The sequence below is a fragment of the Equus quagga genome, chromosome 6 (assembly GCF_021613505.1).
Source record: "Equus quagga isolate Etosha38 chromosome 6, UCLA_HA_Equagga_1.0, whole genome shotgun sequence".
Taxonomy (NCBI): domain Eukaryota; kingdom Metazoa; phylum Chordata; class Mammalia; order Perissodactyla; family Equidae; genus Equus; species Equus quagga.
Window position 1 is genome coordinate 6,035,011 of NC_060272.1, and position 12,117 is coordinate 6,047,127.

General features: G+C 37.3%; 1 protein-coding gene across 1 annotated transcript in view; it reads right to left on the reverse strand.

Annotated features, from left to right (window-relative positions):
• The window catches only part of MYO16 (myosin XVI), a 450,985-nt gene that overhangs the window by 331,222 nt on the left and 107,646 nt on the right, over positions 1–12,117 (reverse strand). Inside the window, exons 7-8 of the mRNA XM_046664745.1 lie at positions 8,034–8,109; positions 5,218–5,374 (exon numbers count right to left, since the gene is read on the reverse strand). Coding sequence (XP_046520701.1) covers positions 5,218–5,374; positions 8,034–8,109 — 233 coding nt within the window. The remainder of the gene's footprint in view (positions 1–5,217; positions 5,375–8,033; positions 8,110–12,117) is intronic.

The following is a 12,117-nucleotide window of genomic DNA, read 5'->3' on the forward strand; positions in this document are numbered from 1 at the left end:
CTGCCCATGGGTCCTGTCCCCATGCTGCAGCCCTTCGCTGCCCATGGGTCCTGTCTCCATGCTATTCTCTGCATAAAACAGCAATACTACCAGCCCTTGAGAGTCCAAGAAGGCTTTCTTTCAACTCTTTGGTTCACTGAGCCCGCATCAACGTTACTTAAGCTCTGAGTCTCAGACAGGAAGGTATAAAACGAGGATAGTAATAGATAAAGTACTTCCAGGTGTTGTTTTGAAAATGAAATGAAATTTTCCATGTAAACCACTCTGCACAAGTCCTGATGCCCGGAAAATGCTCAAAAACTCTCAGTTGTTATCACTGTTGTTATTATTACTAAGTGAAACCCAGGGTTGTTCAGTGAACCACTCTGCTCCTCTTAGGGATTATGCAGAACTTTTGTGGATTCCAACTCAAAGACTTCATGACATAGAATATTAGAAACAAAAGTTGGCACTATCAAAATCTCTCAGTGATTAAAAACCCTTGGAGAGCATTTCCACATTCAAACACCAAAGGGCACATTCAGCAGCAGCTGTTTGATTAGCAGCAATAACAGTAAATGAGGCACTGAGATCCAACCCAGGACAGAAAAAAGGCGGCACAGGGAGGAGGCCCCAGCTGCAGGAGAGAAAGCTCAGAGGAAGCAATAGCAGTCAAGTATGACAATAGCTGTTGCAAATTTAAAGCGGAGAGAGGAGGCCTAAAGGCTTAAGAGATAGAGAATATTATGGCTGGAAGGACCTTTGGATTTAAATATAACCTGTGCATTTTGAGAGATGAACTTGAAAGTCAGGCAACAAATAGAGACCTTAAAGATGTTCATTAGACAGACAATATCTTAGAAGACATGGACTATAGGATCACCCAATAATATAGGAATTTCCTACTGATTACATGTTTAACCAAAGATAGGCAGTTGCTACTAACAGTGGGGCACAGCAAAAGTGACGTTCTCATCCCGGCTAAATCATGATTTACTGCCAAAAAATGCACACAGAGCAATAAACATGAATTGACAATGGAAAGGAAATTTGACTTGTTTGCTGAGATATTAGAAAAAGGAATCCACTCAATTGTTTCCTAATATTTTAGCAAAATACATTATTGGAAAATGTAAAATGTAATTTTCTGTGAAAATTGTAAAACAAGTCAACTTTATGACGTAAAGGAATAGGATGTTGGGGTTAAAACTGGTGAAGGCAGACGGGCAAGCATAATTCAGATGAGGTACGGCATGGTAAGCCTTCCAAATGAGGGCTAGAGAGAAAAGGCGGAAAAGGAAAGACACTGAAGGAAAACAGTAGATCATATGGGAAAGAGGTACGTGCTTCTCATATCAATGAATACCGCACTATTCTTTCGTGAGCAAAATAAAGAAATTAAAGGAGCATAAGCTTCATCAGAATGCATGCTCCTGACTGAAGCAGAGGAAGGCTGACAAATATTTCCATCTGTACTTGCTCTTTCCCCTTTTCCTAGATTTTTGTTTTGTTCTAATTTCTCCTTTCACCTCACTAAAGCTGAGGGACTTCTGGAAACAGCTAGAAGACCAGGCTTCAGAGTTAAAATTCAAGAATGCACTTGGTTTAAATGAATGAAACCTGTACTTTCACAGAACAACAGTGTTTATTCATTTTAATGAAGGGAACAGATTGAAAGGAAGAGTTTGCAGAAAACTACAGCAATGTTGAGGAGAGGAGAGACAGAAGACCCGAACCCTCCCCAAACACCAGGCCTAAACCACTGCCTCTCACACAACTGGTTTGTGAAGAAATGCTGCTTTGTAAATGACATAAGAGATTTTTTAAAGAAATTATTTATATTTCTTGTCAATTATGTCAGTTCTCTGATTCGCTTCATATATGTTCTCTATCAAAAGAACGGCATGTAGAAAATGTCTGTAGGGCCTGGGACTCGCATGTTCAGTAAAAGCCCCCAGGCCCATTGCAACCATGTGTCCTTCTGGTTTCCTTCTGGGCAGGCCGCCCAGCTGCTGGGATTGGCAACAATCTAGGGCCTGGCCAGCCTGGATCCTCCCTTATCTCAGGTGAAGAACATCACGTCTTCCAGGGACACAGCCCCTCCATGTGAGCTACTGTTGCTGGGAACGCTGGTCGTAGCAAGGACAGCCCCTTGGCAAGCATGCAGCCTTTGCTCCTCCGCCTAGTTAAGCAAGCTGCTCTCAGGGGGCAGTAGCGGGTGCGCATTGCTGTCCAGCCGGCCACCACCTGACCTTTCCTGTAAGTAACTCCCGATAAACCCATATGTCTCGTTTGCTGTCTCCAGGTCTTTTCTTTGGTCTCTCAGCAACCTATCCTACACTGCTCACCCAGATGGGCATGTGGCGGAACAATGTCCCAATATGTTTCAGTAAATTTGTTGACCGAGTCATTCACCACTGTGATATTAAATACAATAAAATAAGCAAGCACCATTTTTTTCCTAATCAATATGCAAATCAGTTAGCTTTAGAGAAAGTTTTGACCTTTGTGTTTGTGGATTTGTTTATAAAGAAGTACTCAAGTGTCCATATTTTTCCTTCTCATACTAAAACAAAGTTTGAAAGAGTGGATTATTAAAAGTATTCTTTTCTGCATTGAAATATAACTCTCCTTAGTTATTTCATATCTATTTGCTCCTAGTTCATATTTCTTTGTACTATAAAGACAATGAAAATAATCAGATGAAATGCATCAAAATCATGGAGTATAAAAGAAAATGTAAGAATGCATTTAGTTGTTACACTAGCCAAGTCTACTTGCCGTTTTTTTCAAAGAGCTAAAAAAGTCTAATATTATGATTGACTTGTTCTTTGATTTAACTTTCAATTCTATCTCTGAAGAAAGATAACAGCAGCCTACAATTAAAAGCAGGTCAAATTCAGTATAAAACAATGCAAAGTTTCAAAGCTTTACTCAGAGTCAACGAGAGAAAAAGATTATTAGGACAATTATATTTAATCATGTAGAAAAAATAAGTCATTGATTAATCTGTTTAAAACCTGTTCTTCAATCAGCAATATAGAAAAAAAGAAAAAAGTACTTTTTTGGTAAATTGGTTGTTTTTGTTTTCTTTTTTAACTAAAGCTTTTTTCTCTTTTTAAACGAAGAAAAAAAAAACTACAGACATATCGAGCAGTTAATATTTATCCCAAATAACTTATTATGAAAGAATTTGGTTTTAACTCAAACTTTTAATTCTGCTTACATACTAACATCTCTACTTGGAAGCCCAGAACATAATCCTAAGAGTAAAGTGTAAGGTACTGGGTAGTGATTTTAATATCAACACTTGGGAGATAAAATTCTTCCATAGCAAATATTTGTATTACTCCTCTCATTCCAGCAATGTCAGTAATATAGCAATATAAAGAGCAAGGTCACAATATTCTCATCATTAATTCCAGGTCACATGAAAAGTATCTTATCATTTAACCACTTCGTGACTCAACTCCAACTTTGTTTCTACGGCTTTCTGCCTTTTTCTCCCATATAAATGTGATACCATTTTTACCCACTGTGGAAGTATGAGAGAGATAATATTGTATAAGCAAGAATGATCTGCGTCTGATCGCTTGGCTATAAATCTTGATCTGTCATTGGCCAGCTCTGTCATCTTAGGAAGTTGAGAGAACTTTAATAGGGCTTTGAAGATGTAATAAGATAAAACGAGAGACTCCTAGCATAGTGTCTGACATAAAAATCAAGCTCCTTTACAACAGCTAAAAAATCAAGTCCAATAATGAATACAATTTAGTTGTTAAGTAGAAGTCAATGCATTTATGCACAACTTTAGCCTCTGAATTATCTAGAGTAATTTTAAATTAAAAGTGTTTTTGAATACCTGTGAGGGGACAGGCTCTGAAATAAGAGTTTTCTCCTTTGAGCTCACTATCACAACAGCCTTGTGACACATCCACTGGAAACATCTTTTCTACTTCCTAGGAAGGAAAATCGAGTCCTGCTAATTCTGGGAATCTCTACACTGGGGAAGAGGAACGAATTGTCTGATGGACAAATCTGGAAAGAGTGTCTCCTTAGCTCCTCTCTCTTTTTGCTTGGAAGGAGCCGACCTGCAGAGAGCACTACTTGTCCTCTTCCTACCTTTTGGAGCCTTGTCCTGGATGCCCCTCTTTTGGGAGACCTGATCTGGTTTACAGGCGCCTTGGCCCTCGTTACTAAAGCTGCCTCGTAATGGGATATATTTATAAAGCCTCTTAGCTGCCACATTCCGTGATGTCCTCTATCACTGACTGGATTTGGTCTCCATCTTTGCTGTTGATTATTTCTCAGATTGTCCAGAACCCAGATAGTGCTATTTATTCAGTGCACCCTCAACTATTCCAATATTAAACATAATCTTCATTGCCAAACAAGAAACAGGGTTCAGAGAAAGAAAGGAACTTCCTCGAGTCCCCAATGCTTGTATATAGCAGATTTTCAACCTGAAATATTTTTTATATATTTATTTAGTTTATTGAGATATAATCCACACAGCAAAAATTGCTTTTCAGCATATTCACAAATTTGTGTAACCATCATTAGCTGCTTCCAGAATATTTCCATCATCGTCAAAAAGAAACCCCATATCCATTAAGAGTCACCCCCATTCCTCCCTCTCTCTGCTCCTGGGAACCACTAATAGATTTTCTGTTTCTATAGATTTGCCAGTTCTGGACATTTCATATAAATTGAATCATATAATACGTGCCCTTTTGTTGTCTGGCTTCGTTCACTTAGCATAATGTTTTCAAGGTTCATTCTCATTGTAGTATGTGTCAGTATTTGGGAGATATTTTAGACAACAAGAAATCATTAGTTTTACACTTGAGAGAGAAAATGAATATTTGTTTTTCCTACTTTAGAAACTTTAGCTATTATGACAGACATTGGAAACCTTACATATCAGTTTAGCTAAAAACCTGGAGTGTGTTTAAAACATTTTATTTGTTCTCATGGTGACAAATTGATCTAATAACTGAAATACTAATGTTTGAAAAAAATAAGAGGGTTTTCATAAAAGTTTTCTAAACTCCTTATTGTAAACAAGTATTTTTTAGTAAATGTGTCGATATGCAGCTTCAGTTTTCTAACTTTTAGTTGAGAGACAGACAATATTGACTGTGAAATGACTGGCGACTAGAGAGTATGACAAAGGAGAATCATTACCTCCTCAGTGAACAGGGTCTGACTCTATCATTCTAGAAAGGAGGCACTTACAGCTTACAGGAAAGCGCTGGGAGGTCACGAACAATCTCTTCATACGGCTCCTCCTCCTGTGCTAAGGCAGGAACCGATAAAGGCTCCTTCATTTTTTCTTCCCAGGCAATTTCGGCTTTCAGCAGCATTTCCTCAATATACTCAGATGCAGCGATATCTACAAGAAACAATAAGAAAATCAGAAAAAGTGGGTGTAGATAGCACAGAAAATATTTACTTTCGATAATTCTGAGATGCCTAAAATGCTAAAGTTTATCAACACAAGAAACAAAATGAAAAACATTAAATGTTTCCAATATGAATAAAATTGCAGTCCTGCCATTTTAAAACACTACCTTATTTTGCATCAGTGACATTTAATTACCAATGAAATAAAAAAATATAAAAATAATATTCACTGGGTGGTGATGTGTAAAGCATAAAATCATTGAGAAGCTAAGCTTGAGCGAACTTAGTGTCACTCTATTCTCAGCGAAACTCTTCCTTCGTCTCAGTGAATATGAATCGAAATGGTGAGAACAGTTATGCCTTCCCAGCGCCTGGTGATTTTAAAACACGTAGGAGGTAGTCTGTAAACAGTCTCCTAAATGGGCAGACATACAAATAAATACTCAGTTTGCTATTAAAACAGTGGGTCTAGCCTCTCTCCATGATCCGTTTTTTTCCCATCTGAAATATAAATAATTATATTAAGTTACAAATTACACATTAACAGTGACAGCTGAACATATTTGGGCAGGAATATAGATGTGATTACTCAAATTTACACTTATTAACAACTGAAACTGAAAATCAATAAATCCTGAAGAAAAATTCACATTAATACCAATTAAGAACCTAATGGAGGTAACTGCTCCTTTTCAGTAGTCATGACTAAACTGCATGATCACCTGCATCTCTAAATTTGAGTTATGTGGCTTTACAGGCGAGCTGAGGTAATTCAGCCACCACAGCAGATATTCACACCAGGATTTCATCACCATTTGCCTTCGGTTAAATATATCTGCATGATGAGTTAGGAGAGCTCAGCTTCCTCACTGTGGAAGATTATTTCTGTCCCACCCAAGAGATATACCTCAAACTGCTTTTATCCCCCAGATAATTTTGTTATATGTCCATTCCAAATTCCAGAAACACAAAATAACAAGAATATAACAGATTATTGGTGATGATTTTCACTCGCTCAGTCATAAGGGTGCCTAGGTCACTGATCTCTTCACTATTGCTTTTATCGGATTCACTCTTCTTGCTGTTGGATGGGATGCTGGCACAGCCTGCGTTTACTTGAAACCTCTCACTGCATTAGAGCTCTTCGTCCCTTGTGTGTGAGAGAAGTATTTTCACTCAATCAACATAAGTTTATTGAGAGTCACTAAGGTCCCATCACTGTGTCTCTCATGCTAATATGGCATGGAAAAGGGATGACACTGATGGTAGCCTTTGCATGACCAACATGGACAAAATTGTCTAAGAGAGTCATCATACACCAGGTCCGAGGTGACCAGGGCTGAGTCTACATGAGCAGTTTAGTCATTCACTGGGGCTTTAGGACAGTCAATTGTCAGTTGCTTTGGATGTCGGTTTTGGCACAGTTGACACTAGACCTAAGAGGTGAACGTGTGACTGGTGAGAGTCCAGGCAGCCAAGGCTCAATCATTTCTCCCTTCCCTGGGAAAGAAGCCAGGGATATGAACGAGAAAAAAGTCATCTTCCTTTGGAACTAGAGGACATGACTTATATTTCTCAATAAATACAGTTTTGAAAAAAGATAGAGAAAAGCTATAAATGGCTATTAACTCTTTCAATATTTACCATTAGGCATACTTTTGTAGATGATGTTAATATCCCTACACTATCACTAACATTAGCCTGATCTAAAGTGTCAGACTATTAAGCTATCTCATAGCGCTATTTGTTAAATCTTCAGTTTATTTTAGCAGAGAAGACGAATAAACATTAAACAAGGACACTTAATTCACATAAAATAAGAAATAGAGCAAATCCCTCATCCTGTCTTAAACCGGAGGTTTATCAGGTAACCACACTCCCAAAGGTACAGCAAATACGAGGTCTCGGTATAAAGTGTTTTCAGGCAAGTAGAGGCATAGCAACAAGAAGAGTAAGTAGAAATAAGTCATTCAGATCAATTACTGCCTTCAAAATTGTTATATTATTTTGTTACTTATGCTGGACTTTTCTCTTCATTATTTAGAAATCTTTTATTCTTAATATACCAAAAATAACATGATTAGTAACTTTGTTATCAAATTTAAAAGCTAAAAAATGAATGTGGCACCCATTTTTTAAATAAGTATATGAATATATAAAAGAACAGTGGTAAACAGAACTCTAGATATTTTCAAAAAGATATCTGTTAAGGAAGAGTGACATTAAGATTTTCAAAGTTTTAAATTAGGTTGAGAATGAATGTTAGATTCTATTTCTTGCGGTACAAATATCTGTGCAGAAAAATTACTATTATTGTTTAAAATAACACGCATGCATTTGGTATAATGAGAAACTAGTTAAATAATGGCAAAAATATATTCTAAAGTAAGTGACGCTGCAGGAATCCCTGTCCTGGAAGTTTAAAGCGGGAAAAGCCAATTGCAGTGAAGTCCAAGGGGACTCTACCATTTAACTGCTCTCGAACATCCTCTTGTCATGAGCAGCGCTTACGAGGGTGTGAATCCTGCTAGAACTGGGGTGGTGTTCACAGAGCTTCGCAGGCGAGGCTGACTCTCATCTCCAGCTATGCTCATGAAGAATGACTTACACATGACGGGAAGGGAACAACAGAACCGCACACAACGTACCTGAGGCCTTCTCTTCATTGCAGTTCAGAAGGTTCGGATTTGCCTGATGCATCAAAAGAAGTTTCACCAGGTTTGTCTGAAACATTAAAGATAATTGAAATAGGAGACACCGGGCTGGGTAGTGAAGGTTCATCAGTAAATAACACACAGTCGCGGCCTCGAAGGGGCACTTCCATTGGAGTGGAGTGAGAATGCCTTAGCATAACCTACTAGGCTAAATGCTTCTTACCCTCCCCATTTCCAGTTCCTTCTTAAAAAACGACAGATTTTCAAACTATTTCAGCAATGAATGCATTCAAACCAAAAATTACTTATCAAATAAGGGAGGAATTGCTGAGGATTTGAAAAGGTTCACTTAACACTTTCTAGGTTTACTTCAGGGCATCTTATGGGAGGAACTATATGATATAGTATGTTTTGTTTTGTTTTAACTTAGCAATCCATGAAAGTCTCATTTGTTGATACTCTTCATTCATTCCAGCACCGTGGACAAAATGAACCTAACGTCACATTGGAGAATTAGAAAAACCTAACCTCCTGCTGCAAGAATGAAGCAATTGGGTGAGAGACTAATATATTTTTAATATTTTATTATAAAATATATCATACCTACAAAGAGTATATATAACATATATGTACCATTGAGCAAGTAATGAAATAAATTCCAGTGCACCCAACTTTTTAAAATGTCATTCATGGTATCTTTGTGTTCCACCCCAAAATTATCCCTCTCCGTATTTCCCAGATTTGACCACCATCATGAATTTGGGGCTGACCATTACTATGTTTTCTTTACGTGCTTAGACCTTATGTAAGAAAACATCCCTAAACAACATATTGCTTCATTTCATCTGTTTGTGACATTTATAGAAATGAAATCCGAGTGTACATATACTTCTGTGCTTTGCTTTTGTGGCTTAACATTGCACATTTGAGCATCCTCAGAGATGATGGGTTTAACCAAGCTTCATTCATTTTTTTTCTTTTTTTTTTTTTTGAGGAAGATTAACTCTGAGGTAACATCTGCTGCCAACCCTCCTCTTTTTGCTGAGGAAGACTGGCCCTGAGCTAACATCCATGCCCATGTTCCTCTACTTTATATGTGGGACGCCTGCCACAGCATGGCTTGCCAAGCAATGTGTGGGTCTGCACCTGGGATCTGAACTGGTGAACCCCAGGCCACCGAAGCAGAATGTGCAAACTTAACTGCTGTGCCACCGGGCCAGCCCCTTCATTTATTCATTTTCTTGGTTGCACAGAATTGCATTGTACAAATATATCACAATTTATTCCCTTCTCTCAGTGAAAGCCATATGTAAGGCATTTATTTATTTTTATAAATAATGTTGCTATAAATATACTAGTTTATATATCTTGGTGCATGCATGCACGAGTTTCTTCAGGATATATATACTTAGACATATAAAACACATTAAGTATAGAAAAATGTCTCTAATTTAAAGTCTCTAATTTTCTTGTTCTTTTTCAAGATAATTTTGTCTATATTAGGTATTCTGCATTTCCATATACATTTTAGGATGAACTTTTCAATTTCTGTAAGAAAGGCTGTAGGATTTTGATTATGATTTCTTTAAATAAATAGATACTATATTAGTTTTATATGGCTTCCTTAACAAATTACCACACAGTTGATGGTTTAAACAATAAAAATTTATCATCTTACAATGCTGCAGGTCAGATGTCTGACACAGGTCTCGCTGGGTTAAAGTTAGGGTCTTGGCAGCACTACGTCCCCTTCTGGCTGTAAGGGCAAGTCTATTTCTTGCCTTTTCCAGCTTGTAGAGGTCACCACATTCCTTGGCTTGCTGTCCCTTCCTTCATCTTCAAACCAGAAACATTGTCTCTCTGACCATTTTTTACATAGTCACATCTCCCTCTGACCCTCAGCCGGAATGATTCTTTGCTTTTAAGGACCCAAGTGATTACATTGGAACCACCAGGGTAATCCAGGAAGGTCTTCGCATCTGGAGATCCTTAACTAACCACAACTGCAAACTTCTTTGCCTTGTCAGGTTCTGAGGATTAGGGTGTGGGCATCTTTGGGGGCCACTATTCTGCCTCCTACAGAGATCTTAATAATATTCACCATTTCAACACATGAATACGGCTTACCTCTCCATCTATTTAGGTCTTCTTTAATTTCTTACCACAATGCTTTATAGTTTGCAGTGCAGAAATCTTGTACATCTTTTGTTAAATATATTCTTATATATTTTATGTTTTTAATGCTACTGGAAACAACCTTGATAAATTCAATTAATGATTCTAGTTTTTTAATTTGGGGGAGATTCCTCTGGAATTTTTATTCTCCTTTCTTCCTTCCTAACTTTGTCTTTCGTTTCCATTTCTTGCTTTATTACATTGGTTAGAATGGGACTGGCTTTTCCAATCTGTGGGGTTTTTGCTTTTGTAACACTTGCTATGGCCTTCTCCACCCAGGCAGAGCTTCTCGTCGAGGACTTCCAAGGTACCTCCCCATCCATTGATTATTGCTTTTGTTAGTGTTCTTCTTATAAAATTAATTAGGTTTTAAATAGTCTGTCCCATTGCTAGCTTTCCCACAAGCCCATTCAAAATCATTGTTTGGTTTTACAGAGCACAAATTATTTCAGTAACACTTAAATCATGTTAAGGAGAATGCTTACATTCAGAAGTTTGCTTTTATTTCCAAATATATACAGTTTACCAAAGAAAGAGAAGTTCTCTTGGAATCTGAAAGGTGAAATACATACAGAAAATTCCTAGGACATTAAAATAGGTACACGAATGAGTTTTGTTTTATATTAAAGATCTGAGAGATTTGCTTGCTTTTAAACCATAGAGAAGGAAGAAATGGATGGAGGGAGGAAGGGAAGAAGGAAAAGAATAATGGAGAGCGGGAGGGAGGGCTGAAGGAAGGAAAAGGAGTAAGGCAAGGAGAAAAGCAGGAAAAAAAAGGAAAACCAAAAATTAGGCAAGCTTGACTTTGTTTTTCACAAATTTGAAAGAACAGCAGTAAACCTAAAAGCATTTATAGCTTTTCAAAAATGTCAGACTTTCAGGAAATCTACCAATTCCTTTGCATTTCTGAGTTCAATTCAGTCTTTGCAGAACTCCAAAGAGAAACTTGTGCAATCAGTCAACAGACCCCTCTCTCCACAGCTACAACTGTAACTGCAGAAAGCATTTAGGTCATAAAAGCAAAATGCTTCTTACGTGAAAAGCTTTAGCAATAAAAGTAATTCTATTTTATTTCCCGCTTGTAAAAATAAACATTCATGTGCAGAATGAGGAAGCTTCTCTCACTTGGGGAATTCCTTTCTTTTTGTAAAGTCTGTATTTCCCGTGCATTTCCAATTTGAAATCAGTGAAGCACACCACATAGATCAACTAAGCTGGCCGGTGCTCATTTCAATGACTCGACTCTAGAAGATTTGTTTTAACCTCACAAAAGATCTTTAGGTAAATTACTTCAAATGCAAATAGGTAGTGTGTGTAGCCCAGTGAGAATTCATCTCCATTATCAAAAGAACTTTATAATTGCCAAAGCTATCAGAAGTTAAGGTGACTTTCTGTGCATATCTGTGTGTGTGTGTGTGTGTGTGTGTGTGTGTGCCCATTAAAGGAGACTCTACATGCTAATATATTTAAACTGAAATTTAAATTCACATAAGTTGCTGAATACAGAGTTTATTCATTCTTTGGATAGTTTTATTTCGGTTTGGTTAAATTTAACGATATTAATTCCTTGGTGGTCACTTAAATTACCTGTCTAAAAAGTGAAAAAATAGCCGTGAGTTTTTGGAGATAGTTGAATTCCCCATTCGTTAACTTTCACTTAAATTAATAAAGGGAAATTATAACATTAAAGGTCTGTGGGAATTCAGAATTTGTATATCCCATGCTCATTGGGACATACTCTACATTGTAGTGAGTAAATGTCTCTAACTCAGAACTACCTGAAGGATTTCAGATCTAAAATATAAAAACGTGTAAGAAATTGTTAACATTAACTCTATTTGTGATTCGACTATGATTCCTCATCAAACAAGTAGTTCTGCCTTCACCCCTCAACATACATGCT